This window comes from Vulpes lagopus, chromosome 21 (assembly GCF_018345385.1).
Source record: "Vulpes lagopus strain Blue_001 chromosome 21, ASM1834538v1, whole genome shotgun sequence".
NCBI lineage: Eukaryota > Metazoa > Chordata > Mammalia > Carnivora > Canidae > Vulpes > Vulpes lagopus.
Window position 1 is genome coordinate 42,164,250 of NC_054844.1, and position 22,324 is coordinate 42,186,573.

The following is a 22,324-nucleotide window of genomic DNA, read 5'->3' on the forward strand; positions in this document are numbered from 1 at the left end:
TTAAAAAAAAGTGTGCGGAGAAGTGTTCCAGGTGGACAGGCTACCTAAATATTTGCTAGTGCTGGAGCAGGGCCACCCAGAGCCAACAAAGGACACAGTCTAGAAAAGAGATGCTCCTTCACCACCCTGGGCCGGGTACTTTCCAACTCCAAAGGGAGGGCACAGAAAGCAGATCTGGGCTGCTAACATCAACGTAAGCAGCGCCCGGGAAGCCAGGCAGGGCTGGGTGCGGGGAGGGAACCGTCTGGAATCCCTCTAGCCCTTGCCGATGGGTCCTTCTGGCTGACAGCACAGCCGCCCATGGCTGTCTCAGGACTGCGGGGACCCCACCGCCTTCCAGCCTTCAGCTGCCCCATCTGTGAAGTCCCATCCCCGTGGACCCCCAGGCCCACAACGGCCACCTCCGCTCCTTCCTCCCACCTTTCCTGGGGCGCCCTGTTGTTTAGGGTTCCTGTCTCCTCGGCGTCCCCGTCTTGACCCAGATCGGGGGACATTCTCTGTTCTCTTTCAAATCTGATTATTTATTTATTTATTTATTTATTTATTTATTTAAAAAAGATTGTATTTGTTCATGGGAGACACAGACAGAGAGAGGGGCAGAGACCCAGGCAGAGGGAGAAGCAAGGTCCCTGCAGGGAGCCCGGTGGGGGACTCATCCCGCGACCCCGGGGTCACGCCCTGGGCCCAAGGCAGGTGCCCAACCGCTGAGCCACCCGGGGATCCCAAATCTGGTTTAAGGGGACCCCCCCCTGGCCGGCCGCACCCTGCAGCCCCCCTGGCGCGCCGGCCACCCCCGTCGCCTACCTTCTCCTGGGCCCTGCTCAGCTTCTTCTGCACCTGCTTGGCGAACAGGCCGGCGGCGCCCCCCGCCCTGCCCTCCGCCATCCTGCCGGCCCCGCCGCCGGCCCCGCGGCCCGTGGTTTTCTGGAGGCCCCGGAGGAAGTGCGGTTCCCGTCATGCCTCGCATCCGCCCGTGGCCGGGGCGCCCCGCCCCACGCGGCGCGCGACCCCCCCCCCCCCCAGGCCTGGCTCCCAGGGGCCCCGCGGAGCTCGGGCGGGCGCACCTGCCGGGACGGGGCTGGGTGCGGGGCGGCCGCAGGCGGCGCTGCCTGGAGACCAGCTGCAGGCGCGTGGAGCACTTGCCTTAGGACCATCGCCAGCAGCGGTGTTTGCAAGGATTTTCTGTATTTGTTCACGGGAGACGCAGAGGGAGAAGCAGGCTCCCTGCAGGGAGCCCGACGCGGGACTCGATCCCGCGACCCCGGGGTCACGCCCTGGGCCCAAGGCAGGTGCTCAACCGCTGAGCCCCCGGGGAGCCCCTATTATTTTATTATTGAATGTGGGCCGAGAGTCATTGGTGCCCCGAGCCCGTTCGCCCTCGCTGACCATCAGCCCCGGGAGGTTAACTGGAACCAAGGGGTGGAGAAGATGGCCATTGGCATCGGGGCGCGAGGCCCTTCCGCGGGCTTGTCCCCTGGTTGCCCGGGGTCGGGGTGAAATGCACGTCGTGGTCCAGGCCGCGGGTTTGCAGGACGGAGGGAGAGGTTGGCTGGAAGCCTAGAAGTGGTAGGGGCAGGTGCGGGCAGGTGCGGGCAGGTGCGGGCAGGTGCGGGCAGGCACGGGGGCACCACATCTGGGTTCAAAAGGGAGGGACAGCTGAGCCCACGGTAGAAATGTGGGGGGGGGATGATCTTAGGGAAGGAGAGGATCTGGCTGGGAAAGGGACCGAGGAGGAAAAGGCGGGAGCCCGCGCTGGGGAGGGCGGCACTGGAGGGTGTGGAAGTGGGGATGGGGCTGCCCACATGCCCACATCACACCTGTGGCTTCCCCCGAAGGCCTCCCGATGGGAGCTGACCCGTTGGAGGGGAGAGCTGGAAATGAAGACGTAGGCTTGAAGCAATCCTTTACGCGTGGATCTTTACAGTGGAGGTAATGACCCTCCAGGAGGGGAAGAGGGTCAAAATGACTTCCTGGGGGTGGAGACGGAAGCTGGAGGCCCTTGTCTGCTCTCGTTTTCTAGGCCATTCCCCTAGATAGACATACTGCACTCAGGGTCAGCTGGGTGTCGGGAAACCAAGGATAAATTAATAAAAAAAAAAAGAGAAAGAGAGAGAGATATATCTGTCCTCAAGATGCTTAAAGTCTGGAGGTGGAGCTAGGTGGGTAATGAGATGATTATAATGTTATGTGCTTAATGCATTTACAGGGATGGATACAAAATTGTCAGGTACTAGGTCACTCGGGTTTGTTCTGGATGGCAGCTGTGGGGATGGTCTAGAAGGGGGAGGGTGCAGCAAATGGAAGGACTTGATATTGGAGGGGGACAAGCTCAGGGGACGGTGGGACTGTGGGAACACCGAGAGAAGATGGCCATGGTAACAGGTCTGTCACTGGCAGAAGGAGGCCAACGCCCCTGTCACTCTTGGGAGTCCACAGCGTCCTCAGCAATGCAGCCCAGCCACTGCCTCCTAAGAGACCCTCTTCAGTGCCAATCTCTTAGGAAGTGAAATTGGTGGTCACCAAATCACGTGGTTTCAGAGCAGGGACACTCTTTAGACGTTACCCAGGTGAGGAAACTGAGTCACAGAAAAAACTGGTGACTTGCCCACTCGTTACCCAGTTCCTCAGTGTTGGAACTGAGATGGGAATACAGATGTCCTGACCCAGCTTCTTATAGCGCATACGCGGTTCCAGAAGGCTCTGCTGACTTTGCAGCCTACAAATGCCAGGACCGGTCTTAGCCAGTTTTTCTGGTTATAATGTTAACCACCTATTCCCTCTTGTCTGGTCCTGCGTGATGGCTATGAAAAGCTGCCCCTCATCCTCTGCGCCTTCTTTCGGTTCCCCCTTCAGTCTATTGTAGGCCACTCCAACAGACTGAGCCCAGGCCCGAATAGAGCAGAATTATCAGCTTCCCAGTTCTCTGTGGTTTGCAGAACCCTGGATCCGGTTGTCTATTTTAGTCTCAGCCTTGAAATGCTGACTCACACTTAGTTGGAGGCCCTATAATGCTGTTTCTTCACCCTTTTTGTTCAGCTCAACCTTCCCTTTATTTGTTCGGCATCTTCTTTTCTCCTTGTTTCTATTCTTGCCTCCCTATCCTTGCCTCCTTTGTAAGGATCTGCTGGCGCCTGACCTACCCCTGAATCCTACACTCCTATCTCTAGAGTGTCCTAGTCGTTGCCATTCACCCAGAACTTTGGGGTGAGCACCTGTTTTAGGCACTGAAGCGGGGAACGAAAGATGGGTGAGGCCACAGCCTACCTGAAGAGTCAGGGCACGTTTAGTCACTCGAGAACATTTGAAAGCACATACGCGTGGAAGAGCAGATGGGCCGATCACCATTGATCCGAAAGGAAGGAAGATCCGAAAATAAGGCAAAAAGGATCATGTAAAACTACTCCCACTCGGCTTGTTTGTGAACTGGTAGAGGTGGCAGGAAATGGAAGAAGCAGTGAGAAATGTGGTGAAATCCCGCTGTGGGTCCCAGAACTTTATTTCCTTTGGAGGGCTCAATTACAAACCAAAAAAAGACACAGGATGAGGATGTATATTCTATTTTATTTGTTTTTCTGTATCTGGCTCAAAGGTCTCTCAGAACGTTTTTCCCCTGATGGCCTCAAGTCCTACTGTGGATCCAAGCATCACTCAGGAAGGCCTTTGGGTTCAGGAAGATGTTCAGTTGGAGGCAATGACCTGAAGGCAAAGCCAAGATGTCCACAGTCAGTAACTTCCGCCCACCTCCCTTCTGTTTTCTTCCAGGGCTCCTGGTTGAGGATGGCCCTACACTGGGTTTCTGGGGGCGTTGCGGGGGAGGGCAGGAAGTAGATTTCAGCTGTGTCAGGACAGTTCAGTGTTAGCGGCACATACCCAGCACTTAGTGGCAAGAGCAGGCCTTGAAATGGTTGTGGATCAGAGATCCTGCCAGCAGACTCCAGAGTGTGTTTGAAGGCTGGAGGGCACAGTGGGACGATGGTGAAGCTCCACCATCAAGTCAGTGTAGGTAACGTCTCACCTAACCCTCAAGCATTGTCTGTAGCAAGAGGGAGGTACAACCTCTTGCTAAAAGGTAGAGCGAATCCTCATGATGCCCTGAGCAAGGGCTCATGGGAGAAAATGTTAGGGACTCTTCCCTTGCCCAGGAACACGTGGGCCATTCTGCAGCCATGTGTCCCTTTGGCTTTGACGTAGGACAGCACTGATATGTGCCCAGTTGAGGTCTGTGGTTGGCACCGTCTTACCCTAAGCAGTAAACGCGTTGGTGAGGCCTGAGTGGGTAGGCAGAGGGGACCTCAGGACGGCAGCATTACTGAGGGGGAGTGTGCCGTGAAGGCAAAGGCAAGGAGTTAGCAATGAATGTGGTGAGGAAGATTGCGGCCTCCATTATCCAGCTTTTGCTCCCCAACACAGCCAGAGCAGGGGTCTTCAGGAGACCCGGTTTCAACCTGTCATTGGAGGAGACTCACGTTGTTTATCCAGGTGATGTAAGCAGAGACCCGGGTGAAGACTGTGGGCTTCCTGGAGACGTTACAGCCCAGGCTGGACACAAAGCTGGTCACTCCATGGACAGTGTACTTGCCATTCACCGAGCAATGGAGGGGGCCCCCAGAATCACCCTGCAGGGAGGAGAAGGTAGGGCCTAAAACTCCATTTTAAAATCTTTGAACCTGGGGTATCCCGGGTGGCTCAGTGGTTTAGCACCACCTTCGGCCCAGGGCATGATCCTGGGTACCGGGATCGAGTCCCACATTGGGCTCCCTGCATGGAGCCTGCTTCTCGCTCTGCCTCTGTCTGTGCCTCTTTCTCTCTGTGTGTTTCTCATGAATAAATAAATAAAAAATTTTTAAAAATTGTTTTTAAAAAATAAAATAAAATCTTTAAACCTTTACTTTTGCTTATACCCCCTCCGCATTTCTGCTTGTAAAATCCTGTGCGCTTTTAAAGCTCCAGTTCGAATCCCTCCTTCCTTCATATCCCCGCAATCCCGATGAAATCTCTTCTTATCGGAACAACCGCAGTACCTCTTCCTTTCTTTTGCTGCACTCATGTCATGTTCTGCCTGTATTTTGGTTTCATAATTTGTTTCTACCTGCCACGCCTACCTACGAGCTGCTTGAGACAGGAACTGTGTCTTACTGATATGGTTCCTCTCCACAAGGGCAGCATAGAACTTTGGCATCTTAAGCTCAGTAGCTTTTATTGACTTAAATAGAACCTGGGAGTGGGGGGAGTAGGACGTTCTAATGTTTTTTTTTCATCTCCAGCATTTAGACCAATGGTTCTCATTAGACTTAGAGTTTAGACACAAGGTGGGTAGTCAACACGTTAAACTAAACTGGGGTAAAGAAAAAAAAAACTGGGGTAAAGAGGAGAGAAAATGACATATTGGGTAGTGGTTACATGCTCAGGCTAAGAATCAGGAACCTGGGTTTGTAGAATATGACCTTGATACTCTTCATTACTCAGCTGCTAGGTTGCTAATTCTATAATTCCGGGCAGAAAATTGAAACACAGTTCTTTGGAAAATCTGACCAGCATAAGAGGGAAGACCTAAAGATACTGCCATTGGAGATCCCCTACTGTTTTTTTTTTTTTTTTTTTTTAAGATTTTATTTATTTACTCATGGGAGACACAGAGAGAGAGAGAGGCAGAGACACAGGCAGAGAGAGAAGCAGGCTCCATGCAGGGAGCCTGATGTGGGACTCGATCCCGGGTCTCCAGGATCACGGCCCGGGGCCAAAGGCAGGTGCTAAACCGCTGAGCCACCCAGGGATCCCCGGAGATCCCCTACTGTAACGGCCTCACTAGGTCACTCTACAGACCAGGTCACTGTGAATGAATCCCACTGAAGACTCAGAGCTACTGGTCAGCTTCTTATTACCTCACTCTGAAATAAGAGCAGATGTTCAAGGAGTACCAAATATCTGAAGAAAGCCTCTAACCTAACAGTAAAGCTCAAAACAAAAAGACAAAGAAATAAAAAATGAAGGCAACCAAGATTTGCAGGGAGGAGGAAACAAGCAATAAAAAATTATGATAGATATTGCATCCATGATACGAGAAGAGCATGCTATTAAATAGAACATTAAGAAAACAAAAAGAGCCTTTGGAAATTATGACTATCATCTTAGAAATGAAAGATGGGAAGGGTTGGAAGATAAAATAGAATAAACAAAATATAGAGAGACTTAGAAAATAAGAGGACTGTATAAGGAGGTAAATAGGTGAATAACAAATTCTAGAGAGAGAATTTAAACATGGAGGGGAGGAAGTCATAACAAATAAACATTTTCAGAACCAAAGTTGTGGAGTTTCTAAAATGAGAAACCAAGTCTCTTTCACAACGAATGCAAATAGACCCATACCAAGACACAAAAGACTGGGGTCAAGAGAGGATAAAATAAGTCCCTTACAAACTGGTGGACAATCCGGGGCTGAATTTGCGATAAGTTGAGTATATAGTATGCAAATTACAAAGAGTTATTAACTCCAGGAAAAACAAAGTTCTGCAGGAAATGAAAAGTAATTTTAGAATATAATATGGATGAGAGGTCAGGCATGAGAAAAGAGGTACTCTTGCCGTTTGCAAGGACCTCGAGGGCAGGATGCTCAGTGAAACAAGTCAGAGAAAGACAGATGCATTGTGATCTCGTGATCTCTTCCATGCGAAATCTAAACGCAAAACAAAACAAGCTCACAGACACAGAGGACAGATTGGTGGTTGCCAGGGGTGGGGCAGTGGGGGTGGGTGGGTGGAGAAGTGGAAAAAAAAACTGCTTCCCTTTGTCATGAACTGACTGATTTGCAACATCAAATAGTGTTTAAGACAAGAAAGAGAAATAGAGGGGGACCCGCAATAAAACACACACACGCTCGTGTGTGTCAAGCATGTCTCTGGAAGAACAGACAGCCCAGAGCAGCTGTTGACTCCATGAAGATATATATAATTCACTTATAATGCTACTTTTGATCACAAAGCACTCTTCCAAAATGTTCCAACTATTAAAAGATGACAACAGGAAAAAAAAAATGACAACAGGCCCAAAATAACGTCACTTACGCGAAGCCCTTCCAAGACTTAATACCTAACTTAATTGTAGCTTCTGCTTCTCCCAGAAATGTGACCTTTAACCAGCCAACCTGGAATTTCCCTGTCAGCACTAAGAGGACAATCTGCTGATAGACCTCCTAAAACAAGACATTCTTTGCTAAGAGTTTCCTTTTTCCATTCTCTCTTTGCCTTTAAAAACTTTTTCTACAGCTTAATGAAGCTCCTTTCTATTTTCTAGATTTGATGATATCTGATTCACGAATCATTGGCACCACTTTGATCTCTAAATTTATTCAGCTGAATTTTTGTTATTTACCAGATTTGGTGGCAGAGGCCAGACCAAAGGACACTTCTGACAGCTTTGAGGACACCAAGAAACAGTCATGGTGGCATTCTGCGAACACTTGTTTACAGTCTTTCTTACCATTTCCAAGGGCGATGGGTAAGTCCCCTTGTCAATTCCATCATAATGAACTCTCATCAGATCTTTAAAAATGGGCCTTTTTTAAGTCTTTTATCATTTACGAAAAATTATTGTTTTACTCAGATGATTTTACAAAAGCTTCCTGCAAATGTATTTTATCTTCAGAGAAATTCATGGAAAAGAATCTGACAAGTACTCTAGAATACAGGTTTCTGATACTTTGATACTTTCAGATTGAGCAACAGACCTGGATGAAAATGTCCAGAACTAATGGAAAAAATGGATTCAAACGGGACAAATGTTAATTACATGGGCCTGAGTGAATTGAGGAGGATGATTATAATTTGTACAACTTCTTATTTAAAACGTGGCTGGTTCTCTAACGTTTTGCTTTTCCAGATTTCAGTAAACCTTTTATTTCTTTCTCTTCAGCTATCAACAATTTGGTAAGATACATCTTTGTGACCAAAGATGAAACATTTGGTTTTGTGACCAAAGATGAGACATTCAAGAATTCTCCAGTATTCTTTTCATGACAATATACCATCAACCCTTGCATAACATGGGGGGGTTAGAGACACTGACTGCCCCTTCCTGCATAGTAAAAAAATTCCCGTATAATCTTTTACTCCTCAAAAATGTAACTACTGGGAGCCTACTACTGACCAGAAGCCTTACTGATAATAGAAAGTTGCTTAGGGCAGCCAAGGTGGCTCAGCAGTTTTGTGCTGCCTTCAGCTCAGGGTGTGATCCTGGAGTCCCGGGATCGAGTCCCATGTCGGGCTCCCTGCATGGAGCCTGCTTCTCCCTCTGCCTGGGTCTCTGTCTCTCTGCCTCTCGCTTTGTGTCTCTCATGAATAAATAAGTAAATAATTTTTTAAAAGTTGCTTAACACGTATTACATGTGTGTTCTATACTGTATTCTTACAGTAAAGTAATGTAGATAAAATAAAATGTTATTTAAAAATCATAAGGAAGAGGGACGCCTGGGTGGCTCAGCGGTTGAGCATCTGCCTTTGGCCCAGGGGGTGATCCCGGAGTCCCAGGATCGAGTCCCACATCAGGCTCCCTGCATGGAGCCTGCTTCTTCCTCTGCCTGTGTCTCTGCCTCTCTCTCTCTATGTCTCTCATGAATAAATAAATAAAATCTTTAAAAAAATAAAAAACATAAAAAAAATCATAAGAAGAGAAAATACAATTATTCTGTATTTATTGAAAAAAATCCACATATAGCAGACCCACACAGTTCAAACCCATGCTGTTCCAGGGTAACTATAGTTCGTTATTTACATAAGCTCCATGAAAATCTGATCTTTTTGTAACAAGACACAATTGGAAACATTGGTTATATTACCAAAGTTCTGATTAGAATATCATATTTGAGAAGGTTGTGCATTAGACTCAGATATGACCCGACAGTTTTAAGGAACTAAAGTTGGCTTTACAGAGCCAACAAAACCTCATGGAAAAATTGACCTGGTACTTTGCTTACAAGGGTCCAGACGGGGGTAATCCCTGTCTTAAAAAGAGCTTATGTCAAACGAATAATATTAGTTAGTTGGATTTAAATAAAGTAAAATAAAAATGTTTAAAAAAGAGCTTATGTGGTCGATCACTATTCTTGCTGCACTTATGTAAATAATCAGGCAAAGTTTAATGCAAACAAAGTAACTATAAAAAATGAAGGTAATTGTAGAGAGAAGAAATTATGTTTACACTTCATCTGTATTAGATTCTAATCCTATTAATTGTCTTTGAGGTTCAATTATATACCTGTAAATTGGACTGGATCCTGAATTCTTTTAGTATCTTAAAAAATCTGACTGTGATTTCAATTTCTTTTTTTTTAATTTTAAAAAGATTTATTTATTTGAGAGAGAGAGAGAGAGAGAGAGAGGCATGAGCAGGGAAGAGGGGCAGAGGGAGAGGGAGAAGCAGACTCCCCGCCGAGCAGGGAGCCCCATGTGGGGCTTGATCCCAAGACTCCGAGATCATGACCCAAGCCAAAGGTGGATGCTCAACCAACTGAGCCACCCACCCAGGTGCCCCTGTGATTTCAATTTCAAAATATTGAAACTACCACTTCCAATGTTCTCTCGCCCTTCTGATTTGGAATCACTAAGAACAAAGACTGCCCTTGAATCTCCTTGGAAGGGACTACACCAAGTCCTCCTCACCACCCAGATGGCAGCCAGACTCCAGGGACTTAAACCTCTCATAGCTGGAGAAGGCTCCATCTGACATCTGGTCCCACACAAGTGTCACAGACTTCCCAAAGTGACTAGTGAGAGAAGTAGCAGACATCCAGGTAGACTGCTTCTTCCCCAAAGGCCAGATCAAGACTTCATACTTCAGGATCCCCGGGTGGCTCAGCGGTTAAGCGCCTGCCTTCAGCTAGGGGCGTGATCCTGGAGACCCGGGATCAAATCCCACGTCAGGCTCCCTGCATGGAGCCTGCTTCTCCCTCTGCCTGTGTCTCTGCCTCTCTCTCTGTGTGTCTCTCTCATGAATAAATAAATAAAATCTTAAAAAAAAAAGAGAGAGAGAGACTTCATATTTCAGCTAAATATGAAGCCTGCCCTTTCCTTTACTCTGGTGCTGGAAAGAGAATACCATCATCCACATTTCCTGGGCCATGGCTAAGGTGTGTGTGTGTGGGTAACCTCTGGAACTTAGAACAACTTTCTATTTCAGGCTAAGAGAAGATCTAACTGACCCCTGGCTTGAATGGGCAAATGTGACAATCCCTGAGAATGAATCCACTGACAGTGCCACCTTATTGAGAAGTGGTTTGTGTCCCGAGAGGGTTTATCTTTGTCTGTGGTGGTTATCACTCTCCCTGGGCCTACAGAGGACAGGATAGCTGGCACACAGCCAGGGAGTGCCTTTTAGGTTATCCAAGTCTGCCTCCAGCTTTCTGCAAATGAACGGAGACACTTCACTGTACAACTCCCCTGGATTTACATCATCGAGTTAGAGGAAGAATTGAGTTAGAAGGGAATCATCGAGTTAGAAAGGAATCATTTATGACTCAGGATTCACTTCCTTTGGCAGGGCCACACTTCCCTGGTTAGGAGTAGAGTAAATGTACATCAGAATATGATCAGAAACCTCTGTAACTCTGGAAGATATTGTAGAATCTGTTGTCAAGACAATAGCTGCCCAACAAAGACCCTTAGACTCTCTGGCAAAAGTTGTTCTCTATGATTGGATAGTCCTTAATTATCTTTAGCTGAGTGAGGGGATGTCTGTGTTGTGACCAATACCACTTGATCCACCTGGAATAATCCACTCCAGATAATCCTCCTCCAGATCCACTTCTGGAGGAGTTGAAACTCAGGTATGTAAGATCACTGAGCAAGCCACTTGGCTTAAAAGGGTAACTGCTACAATGGGGTCCTCAACACCCAAATGGATCAAAATCAAATAAGTCAAAGAAAGACTCCATTGTAGGGTTAATCCTGCTAATAGTAATCATAAGAGTCTCCCTAGCACATTGTTATCCTCTCAAAAGCTTCAAATGCATGTTCACAGCCACTAACCACGAAGCAAATGCTCTCTCCAAAGCGGGGGCACCAAAAAAAGGAATGAAGAGAATGAACAACTTAAAGGTTGTGAACCCGAAGTCATGTGGCCTGTGAACAGCATGGAGGCCAAGCAAAGAACCATCATGACCTCTGAATACTGCACAAAACAAAATTTCACAAAAAGCTGTGACAACTGCAGAGCAGTAGCTGAGAGTGGCACTAATGCCTTACATTTTGACCATACCTCTCAGGCTGAGGATCTGATGATCAAAAGTGGGGGATTTTTTTTAAAGGAGAAACAAGTTTTTTTTTTTTTTTTTAAGATTTACTTACTCATTTCAGAGAGAAAGAGAGAGAGAGTACAAGTGGCAGAGGGAGAGAGAGAATTTCAAGTGGACTCAGAGTCCCACACGGGGCTCGACCTGGTGACCTCAAGATCAAAACTACGTGATCACAATCTGAACCTAAACCAAGAGTCGGTTGCCCAAGTGACTGCACCACCCAGGTGCCCCTCTTCCACCCAAATACTAATAGGGGTCTGAGAGGTTTCCTGGGCAAGAGGAATGGAAGGTAATTAAATTATATATAATACTAATGTCTTCTGCTAATTGAACTGAAATGAAACACAGGGGCGCCTGGGTGGCTCAGTGGTTGTGCGTCTGCTCAAGTCGTGATCTCAGGGTCCTGGGATTGAGCCCCTCTCCCACCCCGCATTGGGCTCCCTGCTCAGCAGGGAGTCTGCTCTTCCCTCTGCCCTTCCTCCACTTGTGCTTACTCTCTCTCGCATTCACTCTCTTTCAAATAAATGAAAATCTTTAAAATCTTTAAATCTTTAAAAAATTTTTAAATCTTTTTAAAAAACAGAGCGAATCCTATATTCACTTAGTCATTTGCATGGTCTCCAACCTCCTCTATCAGTAACACCTTGGAGGCCAATCATTGTCCCACTCACTCTAATTAATCCAGACTCCTACAACCCTTGTTCTTTCATTTTCAGCAAACTGACGCCTAGGATAGAAGCAAATAGAAAAAAAATAACGCGGAACACCTGCCATCCTCCAGCCACCAGCCCGCACACTCTCATAGCCACGCACATTCTGGTGTCCCTCGTCCTGTGCCAGCTTCACCTGTGCTCTTGCTTCCACCTCTCCTCCTCCTCTGGGGTCTTGTCCATCCACTATTTCCTCTCTCTGGCTCTACACATCTTTTCTTCTCTGCCTGTTAACATACTCAACTTTAACCTACTGTATTCACCTCCTCCATGACCTGTCATGTCCATGTCCTTAACGCTACCAGACTTTTTTGTGCGTGTGTCCCTTTCCTTCATCCAAGATTCTTGGAAGAGCATTCTCCATTCCTTACTATGTTTCTCATTGTCTCTTCATTCACCTTCAATAAAGCTTCTCCCGCCTCTTCTCTACTGACACGGTCTTGCAGTGACCCACCAGCTGTTGGGTAGGCACGTCCAGTTGCCTACCATGGCTCCTGGATGCACTGTATGACACACCGTGTTCCCTGAGATTCTAGAAAACCCTTATTCTCTCGAATCCCTTCTTAAGTCTTACAGGTTCTTTGTCCTACACCAATCCCTGAAGCACTCAAGTATTCCTGCTATCACAGTTCTTTCCTCACCTCCCTGTTCTTGAGGAGGGGCAAGATGGCGGAAGAGTAGGGTCCCCAAATCACCTGTCCCCAACAAATTACCTAGATAACCTTCAAATCATCCTGAAAATCTACAAATTCGGCCTGAGATTTAAAGAGAGACCAGCTGGAATGCTACAGTGAGAAGAGTTCGTGCTTCTATCAACTCCCTGTTCTTTCCTCATTCTACAACTTTTCTTTTCTCATTCTACAACTTTTCGCCAGTGGGATGGGGGTGGGTGGAGAGTCGGGGGTGGAAATCTGCTGTGTATGGAGCCCGGCTCTCTCCCCGAGCTCGACTTCTTATATCGAATTGCTTACTGGGCAACTTAGCTGAATACCCCCCCGGGATTTCAGACTCGACTTGTTCAGAACCAAACTCATCACCTTCTCTCCCAAGTCCTATAAACCTTCTCTCATTGAAGGCAGCAACCCCCTCCCCAAATCACCTAAACCAGGTGCCTAAAAGTCACTCCAGATCCTCCTTCTTTTTCTTCTTCTCTACTACCCTAGTTCAAGTCCTCAAATCTATTGCCTAGAGGATTACAGTGGTCTCCTAATCTGTCCCTCGGCCAACCTTACCCTCTTCAAAGACATGCGTACCTTGTCATCAGACAAGGCTTCTAGAAGGCAAATCTGATCATGCCATTCTCCTGTTCATAGCTCATCAATGGTTTCCCAGTGCTGAAGAGATAAAGTTCATGCCCCTAAACTATGATGTAGGTCCAGCATAGGCTGCCCCCAAATATGCCACTTTGGGATATTGACTATTTTGAATTAAAGTTACTTAAGGGGCACGTAGGTGGCTCAGTCAGGGAAGCCTCTGCTTTTGGCTCAGGTCATGATCCCAGGGTCCTGGGATCGAGCCCCTATTCAGCACGGAGCCTGCGTCTGCCTCTACCTGCCACTCCCCCTGCTTGTGCTCTCTCTCTGTCAAATAAACAAATAAAATCTTAAAAAAAAAACAAACAAACCCAAGAGACATAATTTAAAAAAATAAAAAAGTTACTGAAGAATGTACAGTGTAAGAAGGACATTTTAAACCTACTTTGGGGATCCCTGGGTGGCTCAGTGGTTTAGCGCCTGCCTTTAGCCCAGGTCGTGGTCCTGGAGTCCCGGATTCAAGTCCCACATCAGGCTCCCTGTGTGGAGCCTGCTTCTCCCTCTGCCAGTGTCTCTGCCTCTGTGTCTCTCATGAATAAATAAATAAAAATCTTTAAAAAACCCCTACTTTGTTCCTCTGAAAGCAGAAAATAAATTTGCCATGTGCCAGGAGGTAAGGAGACATCCTTATCACTAGAGATGGGAATTTAGGGCTTATAACACACTCTGTTACTTTACCCTGTAGCTTCTTCACTAATTTACCCCAAGGCCAAACTTCTTTGTCCTGTCAATTCTTCATACATTTATTATTTCTTTGTCTAAAAGGTCTTTGAGTCTCATATTTTTATGAGCTTCTGCACAAATGAAATTAAATTTTTCTTCTGTTAATCTTAGGTCAATTTAATTATTAGATGGGCCAAAGAACCTAGAAATGAAGAAGGGAAAAATTTTCTTCCCCTGCACATGGCACTTGAGGCTCTAAGTGAAGAGACTCCTGCTTGCCTCTAGCATCATCTCCTGACATTCCCTGGTACGGTAATAGTTTATATTCTAGCCTAGGATCAGCATACTTTTTCTATAAAGGGCCAAATGGTAAATACTTTAGATTTTTCAGGCTATAGAGTCTCTGTCACAACTATTCAACCTTCCCAAGCTCTGAAAGTAGCCATAAACAATACATAAATAAGCAAGTATGACTGTACTTATTCCAATTAAATGTGTTTTTAAGAGATTTTATTTATTTATTTGAGAGAGAGCACAAGCATGGGAGTGGCAGGGAGAGGGAGAGGGAGAGGGAGAAGTAGGCTCCCTGCTGAGCTGGGAGCCCGTCGCGGGGCTCAAGCCCAGGAGGCTGGGATCATGACCTGAGCTGAAGACAGACTCTTAACCATCTGAGCCACCCAAGTGCCCCTCCAATTAAACGCTTTTTAATGAACCTTGGAATTTAAAATTTTCACGTGTCATGACATCATTCTTTTAAAACTTATTCTCAACCATTTAAAAATGTAAAAACGAGGGCACCTGGGTGGCAGAGTTGGTTAAGCAGCAGACTCTTGGTTTCGACTCAGGTTGTAATCTCAGGGTGGTATCAGGCCCTGCATCGGGCTCCTCACTAAGTGCAGAGTTTGCTTGAGATTCTCTTTCCCTCTCTCTCTCTGCCTCTCCTTCTTGTATGCTCTCTCTCTCTCAAAATAAATAAATATTTTAAAAATCTTTAAAAAATAAGATATAAAAACCATTCTTAGGGGATCCCTGGGTGGCTCAGTGGTTTAGTGCCTGCCTTTGACCCAGGGCGCGGTCCTGGAGTCCCGGAATCGAGTCCTGCGTTGGGCTCCCTGCATGGAGCCTGCTTCTCCCCCTGCCACCCCCCCGCCTCTGTCTATCATGAATAAATAAATAAATAAATCTTGAAAAAAAATCTTAGCTCATAGGCTACAGAGAAACAGGCAGCAAACTGGATTTGGGGGTTTCTGGGCTCTGACCTCTGCTCTAGCTGTAGGGAATGCCCTGCAATTCTCTAAGTGTTCTAGATGGTTTCTTGGCCCATGCCCTCATTCATGTTGTTCTCTCTGAATAGCTTTTCTCCTTTTTGCCTGGATTCTCCTATTTAACCATCAGGACTCACTACAGACTCTGCTTTCTTGGGGAAGGCAAGTCTTCTGACCATGAGAGATACAGGTAAGTGCCTATGTTTTAGGTTCCTATATTGCCCTATGCATATTTTTTTTAATAACACTTTCCCACGTTGTATAATAATATCCTATCATATGTCCGCTCCTGCCATTCTTCCACTAAACACTTGGTTTGAGTCATCTTTGTATCCCTAACACTTAGCACAGTGCCTTTAACAGGTGATCGAGAACATCTGTTGAATTGTATTAAGAAATCTGTAAGATGGTATATTGCTGATTGCTCTCCTCTAAATGGAAGAAGGTTCTGTTTATCACATATATAAGTGATGTAACACTATTCTCTGTTCTTTCCCCTGCCATAGTCACCTGTATATATGCCTGGAAATGCTACTGAGGTAAAGGGGTAGTGGTGGAGGAGCTACAAGAAAGCTGAGGTTGATGGGAGGAGAGCTTCTTTGTACACAATTACAACCACCACTCTGGGCCGTGAAAGGCCTAGGTGGCTAACAGCTTCTAAAGAACACGCACATACATCAACACACCAGTGTGGGGCCACACGCAAGCTTCTGAGGTCAGGACATGGGGCAGGATGAAGTTTAGGGTTCCTTTCAACTCTGAGATGCTGTGAGTAGAGAGTTACTGGCACAGACTCATTCTCACTCAGACCCCAGAGTAGAAAGTCAAGTCTGTGCATGGGGGTGGGCGTAGGTGTGGAAAAGGGAGTGAGGAAAAGGTGGGGGGTGGGAGGCAGAGGGGGAAGGACCTCGGATGGGATTTCTGCCCCTTCCCGCGAGCGTTCACCTGGCATCCAGAGCGAATTCCGTCTCCTCCAGCGCACACCATGGATTTCTTCACGATGGAGCCCCAGTAGGAGGAGCTGGAGCAGATGGCGTAGTCCACGGTGGGCAGGTACGCCTGCTGCAGAGCCTGGGCCAGCTGCCCATTGGCTGAACAGGACACAGAGTTGGAGGTCAGGCCCAGATGCTCTCCGGGGGAGAAACCTTCCACAACCTGCCAAACCTTCCCAAGCTCTGGTGAAAGCTCCTGTCTCTGCCCATTGCGTGCCGCAGATCCTCCCTCTTCCCCTCTTTATATGGAAGCTACAGGCCTCTTCCTTCAGGGGTCATCCCCTATCACTGTTCCCAAGCTCCAAACCACCAAGCTCTAATCTCCTACTCCTGCTTTAAAAAAAAAAATGTTTTGAAAGCAGCTCTAATGGTCTTATTTGTTGATAACTCTCCCGCCTTCACCTTCCACTGCGAACCGCACGAAGCCGACCTGGGACTGCACACCCTTATTTTCATGTCATAAGAGCTCGGTGCAGTTTTCCTTTATCTGGCTCTTTGGACTTTCCAAAGCCTTTGAAATACGAATTATTTCTTTGTATCCTTACAACAGCCCTTTCCTGTTACAGGTCAGGAGGTTGAGCCCTATAACATTAAGTGAACTGAGAGGAGCTGCGTTGGAGGGGTGTCTCTCTCTCAGCTCCAGGTTTTCCCAGTAGACTGGCTGCTCTCGGCAAGGCCTGGCCTCACCTCCAGAGCCCCAGTACTGCCTCCTGGCCCACAGGCTTCTGTGTTGGGCTGACTTAGCCATCTCTGCTCATAGCCCTCCTACCTTTCGGTGTTGTCTGGATGGCATTCCCTACCAGAAATCTTCCCATGATGATCAGAAGAGGGCTGAGGTCACTTCTGCCTTCATTTCTCTGGACCTACGGCTGCCTCTGGTTCCTTCACTCCAACCCACAGCCCAGCGACTCTCTATGGAGGTAGCATGATGGTGGCAGACCACCAAAGTGGGAGCCAGGACGCGTGGGGCCTGGCCCCAGCTAACTAGCTACTAACTGGTCAACGTGATCTTACACAAGGCCCTTCATTTTGTTGGGCCTTAGTTTCCTCATGTACAAAATGACAGGCGGGGGTGCCTGGGTGGCTCAGTCAGTTAAGCACCCGACTCTTCATTTCATCTCAGGTCGTGATCTCAGGGTCGTAACATCGAGTCCTCTGTGGGGCTCCACGGTCACCACGGAGCCTGCTTGAGATTCTTTCCTTCTCCTTCTGCCCTCCCTGTCATGCTTGCTCGCTCTCTCTTTCTCAAATAAATAAATAAATCTTTTAAAATAAAATAACAAGTGAGTACAAAATATTATCTGAGGTAAGGTTTTTGGGTTTGTTTTTTCTTTTTTGTGGCTTTTTTTGGTTGTTTTTTAGTTATGAGTCTATGACTCTCCGACTTGACCATTCCATGGCCTGTATTTGGCTTCATTTCACGCACCAGTTATTTTATCTCTGGTTCCTTGTTTCTGGCTATGAACACCTAAGACCACAGAAAAGTGTGCCCCGGAAGCTCAGCTGCCTACTCAAGATCCCGGTGGATGGTGCCAGTGTAGGTGACTTACTCTTGGTCCGGCCCCAGCCTGTGATGTAGCAGGGACTGTTGTTGGCCAGGATGGCTCCCTCCTGCGGCAGGACACCCAGCTGGACATAGCTGTTGAGGGTAACTTTCTGGGCCAGGCGCAGCAGGGCAATGTCATAGCTGTGGGAGGAAAGGAGCCAGCTCAGACCTTCCTGCAGGTCAGCCTAGGGGCAGGCCCTCACTGAGCCTTCGTGACCCCGCAGCATTAGAACTAACCGCTTTCGGGGCGCCTGGGTGGCTCAGGCAGTGGAGCCTCCGACTCTTGATTTTGGCTCAGGTCATGATCTCAGGATTACAGAGGGGGGTACTTGCCAGACTTTCTCTTCTTCTCTTTCCCCCTACTCATGCTCTCTCTCTAAAACAAATAAGTTGGGGCGCCTGGGTGGGTCAGTGGTCAGAGCGTCTGCCTTTGGCTCAGAGTGTAATCCTGGGGTCCCGGGATCGAGTCCCGCATCCGGCTCCCTGCTTGGAGCCTGCTTCTCCCTCTGCCTGTGTCTCTGCCTCTCTCCATGAGACATGAATAAATAAATAAAATCTTAAAAAAATAAAATAAATAAAATAAAGAAGTCAATCTTTAAAGGAAAGAAAAAAGAAAAGAAGAAAAAATTACTAAAAGAAACCCCCAACATTCATGACTTTGCAGGAGGAGGGGTGGGACTTGCAGGGGCTCCAACCTGAGTTGCATTGTAGGGCATTCCTTGTTTAGCAGCAGCACCTGCTGGTGAGGTCCTGGCATTGCAGTTTTGCCCTGACCTTTGCCACCCAGGGGAGGGGAGCTTACATCTTCCAGTTATTGGGGATGGGGGTGGGGGTGGGAGCCAGAAAAGAGCAGAGTGGCATGATCTTGGTAGTAGAGAAGAATTCTCAGAGAAGAAAGATGTAAAATGCTGCGTGGTCGGAAAGCTCTGCAGAAATATCCCAGTCCCTTGGACCCCCCACCCCCCACCCCCACACTCTAGAGAACCATGATTTTAACTACCAGTTAACACCTTTCCTTTTCAAAGGTGTACAGCTCAGTCTTGCAGTTCTCTCGTATAAGATTAATTTTAAGAATCTTATTTTTGTTGGCGTGGTCTACTCCGTAAGACGCATAATAAACAGCAGCACACACGTAAACACCCAACTCTGCAGAGGAGGAGCTCCAGATAGCCCAGATCATGCAGGCCAGCCTAGATGAAACAGATCCCTCGGACCTTCAAAAATTCTCAAGCCTCCCCAAATCTGAATTCTCCGAGGCCTTCTGAATGAACACGAGGGACGCCAAGGCCGTATTGGCGGCCAGTCAGCCCCTCTCCCTCCCCGCCCAAGGCCAGCCCAGCCTTGGCCTACCCGGCAGACACGTCATTGCTGTTCCAGTACGGATGCACCACAATCCTCTGCACACTCGCGGACTGCTCGGTGCCGTCGTTCTGGCTCAGGTTGTGCTCTCCAGCCACCACGCGGAAGGTCATTTGTCTGGAGTGACGGAAGAAAAGGAAATCCTGGATGACTCAGGGGGTCTTTCCCCCTAGAGGAAAGCTGGGAAACCATCTCAGGTCCGGTCTGCAGGACGGGGAGCCTTCTTCTCCGGCCTGGGCAGAGAGCAGACCAAAGAGCCCGGAAGGGGAGGAGGTCACAGGCCCTCTCATCCTCTAATTTATTCACAAGCGAGGGTGACAAAAACTGCCATCGACCTCATTGCCCAGTTTATTAAGCGGAACATCATAGACTGAGGATGTCGTGACCTGGGGGAGGTGCAGTGAGCGTAAGTGAAATAACTGCTCTCAGCCCACGGAGGGATGTGGAGGGAGGTTATAAACCAGTAGTTCTTAAAGCTTGAGCCCCGGGCCAGCAGCGGATGACCAGGCTTCAACCTGAACCTACCCGTGCGAAGCTCTGCTGCCCAGGACCCAGCAAGGACCCTGTGCCTTGCGGGTGATGCTGGTTCATGCTCAGATTTGAGAACGATTGTTCAAGACCATGAAAGAGATGGTTACCAGCCAGTCATTGACCAGCCACTGAAACATTCGCCCGGTCAGAAATCCTCGCGGTAACTCTACGAAGTAGGTGTTACTACCCCGCGTTAGAAGGAAGAGAGTGAGGGCTTAGAGAAGCTAAGACACCCGTCCAAGGTCACTAAGGTAGAAGAAGGTAGAATGGGATTGGAACCTCGGCTTGCCTGCTGCCCAAATCTCTGCTTTTCATTATATTCTGCTACCTCCCCCCAGGCCCCGCAGGGCTCAAAGTCTTGCCCCCCTGCTCAGAGCTACATATCCCTCCAGAAGGGCCAGACGTCCCCCCTTCCAGGCTCAGCAAAGCTGCTTTTTGTTTTTCCCACCTGTCCACGCAGTGAGCAGCTGTCATCACCCAGTTCTGTCTGATGAGGGTCCCTCCGCAAGTGTGATACCATTTGCCCCCGGACAGGTACTGGAGGGAAATCTAGAAGGGGAGGAGAGAAAAGAGAGAGAGAGGCTGGTGTTTCTTAAAAAAGGCTTTGCCCCACACTACCTGTTACACTTCACTCCCTGCCCTCCAGAACAGTCTCCAGCTCCGTGGGCTAGAGGTGGCCCGTGGGTTTCATCCGACCTGTCAGTTGGTACCGAGTGGTTGCTAGTGGCTCCGGGAGTGGTGGCGAGGAGGGCTGGCAGCTGGGCCTGGGGCGGCAGGAAGGAGCGCTCCCCTGGCGGGGATGTTTGCCGTGGAGACGTGGCCATGGGTGGCTCCGTCACCCAAGCCCACAGGCTTAGGCCTCCTGAGCTCCCCTTCCGAGGTCTTTAAGACACACCCTGTCCCCCCGACTTTAGGGCATACTCCGAACTACCCCTGGAATATACATTCTCATCAGTTCGCAGCTTCTTCAGCACCTCCTATTCCACAATAGCTCTGCCTCTGAAAACTGGGGTGCAAGCGTTTGTGAACGGCATTTCATTCTCATTGTAGCGACCCCTCTGAGTTGGGTGACCGTTCCCCGGTTCATGTGCCAGTTTTACACCCTTAGAATTGCTTAAAGCACAGCCTGGCTGCCCTGTTGCAAAAGTAGAAACTCTAAATAGCCAACCAAAGAAGCGACATGCTCTACTTGGGGGTGGGGGTGGGGGTGTGCTCGAAGGCCGAGGCTCACGGTGTGGAGTGGCGTGTGTGGGTGTGGGGGGATCTGAGGTGTGGGTCCGGCGCTCAGTCCTGCTAGTGTGGCACAAGTGGTGTCTCTGCGAACGTAAACGTGGTTTGTGTTTGGGCACGTGCCTGGGACAATGAGTGTGGTTGGTGTTCACATCCCCTCCTGCAAGCCTTTTGCATGCCTTTGCCACCTGAGCCTGGTCCCGTTCGTCTTTTAAATCTAGAATCCGGACAGTCGGAGAACTTCTTGTTGGTAAGGACGGACACAGGCGCACATCGTGTCGTGCAGCCCAGCACACAGGCGACACTGCCCTGCTAGGAGTCTGGAGCTGGGAAGGACACCCACCTGAGAGGGCCAGGAGTTCCTCCGGGCCTCAGTCCCTCCAACTACCCGGGCATTGGTTTCTGGAACGTCCTGGGTGCTGTGTCCTTTGTGGGGCAGAAGAAAAGTGAGTGATGACTAAGCATGGGGTCAGCTCAGGGTGGGGGGCAGGGTGGCAGTTTGCTTTGTCTGCAAATTCACGTTCCTCCCTAGCAAATGAGGGGCCCAGCCGAGAGTTATGAGAGCCCCTTTGGAAAACTGGGGAGTCCGCGTGACTTCAGCCCTCCCCGGGGTCCTCCGCAGTCCGGTGTGCTATAAAGGGACCCATCCCACAGGGGCTCCTGGTGGCCTCAGCCTTGCTCGGGGTCATCCCACAGCCCGAGGCGACCACCCCCCGCCCCTCTACCCACATATCCAGGGCCTTGGCCGGGTTCTCCAGGGCAGGGACAGCAGTGCGCATCCCGCTCAGGCACCTGCTGAGCATGTCTTCCTGTCACTGAGGGTGGTGAGAAAGCCCAGGCCCCTCAAAAGAGGCTCCTCTGCCCTATGGCCCAAGTCCTGCCAACCGGGGGGTCCTGCACGAAGAGTCGCCCCGACTGTCCCTATCATGGGCTCCAGGAGGATAAGGTTTTGGTGAGTGATCCATCCTGCCCTGGGACAGGGACCAGGCCTGGGTCTGAGGAGAGCTTTGCCCCTCCTGTCCAAATGCTCCTCCTTAAAGAACTCAGGCCAGATGACCCACTTACCATAAAGGACCAGGGTGCTGAACACCAGGAAGCGGAGCATGTTGCCAGCTGAGTAGACCACTGCCCCCTCGCCATGAATTGCCGTGAACCAAGCCCTCTTTATATTCCTCTTATCAGCAGCTTTGCTGACCTCCTTGCTGCCAGCTGGCAGGGCTGCGGATGGAAGGCGGGAAAATCACAGGTGACATGGAAATACAAATGAAAAGATTTATTTTCAAGTAAACTAATTTGTCTGTTGTTCAAAGACAGAACAAGGTCAGGTTAGGGCTGAATTAATCATCTGCTTTGAGTTGAAAAGCATCCAGTAAACTCTTTTTCAGAAATCAGAAGGGAGGGCGCCTGGGTGGCTCAGCGGTTGAGCGTCTG

At 48.7% G+C, this 22,324-nt stretch overlaps 2 protein-coding genes and 1 long non-coding RNA gene across 6 annotated transcripts in view; 1 reads left to right on the top strand and 2 right to left on the bottom strand.

Moving 5' to 3' along the window:
- Positions 1-921, bottom strand: part of BIN2 (bridging integrator 2) — a 32,995-nt gene extending 32,074 nt beyond the window's left edge. For both annotated transcript variants that reach the window (XM_041736837.1, XM_041736836.1), the window contains exon 1: positions 805-921. In XM_041736837.1, the coding sequence (XP_041592771.1) occupies positions 805-885 (81 nt within the window). In that variant the 5' untranslated portion in view covers positions 886-921. The remainder of the gene's footprint in view (positions 1-804) is intronic.
- A 2,637-nt stretch (positions 922-3,558) lies between these two features.
- CELA1 (chymotrypsin like elastase 1) lies at positions 3,559-22,065 on the bottom strand. Its single transcript, XM_041736895.1, has 8 exons — positions 21,959-22,065; positions 21,237-21,319; positions 20,112-20,212; positions 19,124-19,249; positions 17,778-17,914; positions 16,181-16,326; positions 4,467-4,616; positions 3,559-3,696 (listed from the first exon to the last, which is right to left on the bottom strand). The coding sequence occupies exons 1-8, from the start codon at positions 21,996-21,998 to the stop codon at positions 3,679-3,681; spliced, it is 801 nt and encodes a 266-aa protein (XP_041592829.1). The 5' UTR covers positions 21,999-22,065; the 3' UTR covers positions 3,559-3,678.
- LOC121480382 lies at positions 7,174-16,588 on the top strand. 3 transcript variants are annotated; one of them, XR_005984944.1, is made up of 3 exons: positions 7,174-7,494; positions 14,142-14,277; positions 15,325-16,588. It is a non-coding gene; the product is annotated as an uncharacterized LOC121480382 (long non-coding RNA). The 3 variants fall into 3 exon arrangements; XR_005984943.1 differs by lacking the exon at positions 14,142-14,277; XR_005984945.1 differs by lacking the exons at positions 7,174-7,494; positions 14,142-14,277 and adding an exon at positions 11,350-11,573.
- Positions 22,066-22,324: the final 259 nt, after the last annotated feature.

Bases quoted from the DNA above. Each gene is read 5' to 3' on its own strand.
- CELA1 (XM_041736895.1), bottom strand. From the start codon at position 21,998: ATGCTCCGCTTCCTGGTGTTCAGCACCCTGGTCCTTTATG. The intron at 21,320-21,958 runs GTAAGTGGGTCA...TGCCCCACAAAG, and splicing joins CAGCACCCTGGTCCTTTATG to GACACAGCACCCAGGACGTT. The intron at 4,617-16,180 runs GTGAACGCTCGC...TCCTCCCTGCAG, and splicing joins GAATTCGCTCTGGATGCCAG to GGTGATTCTGGGGGCCCCCT.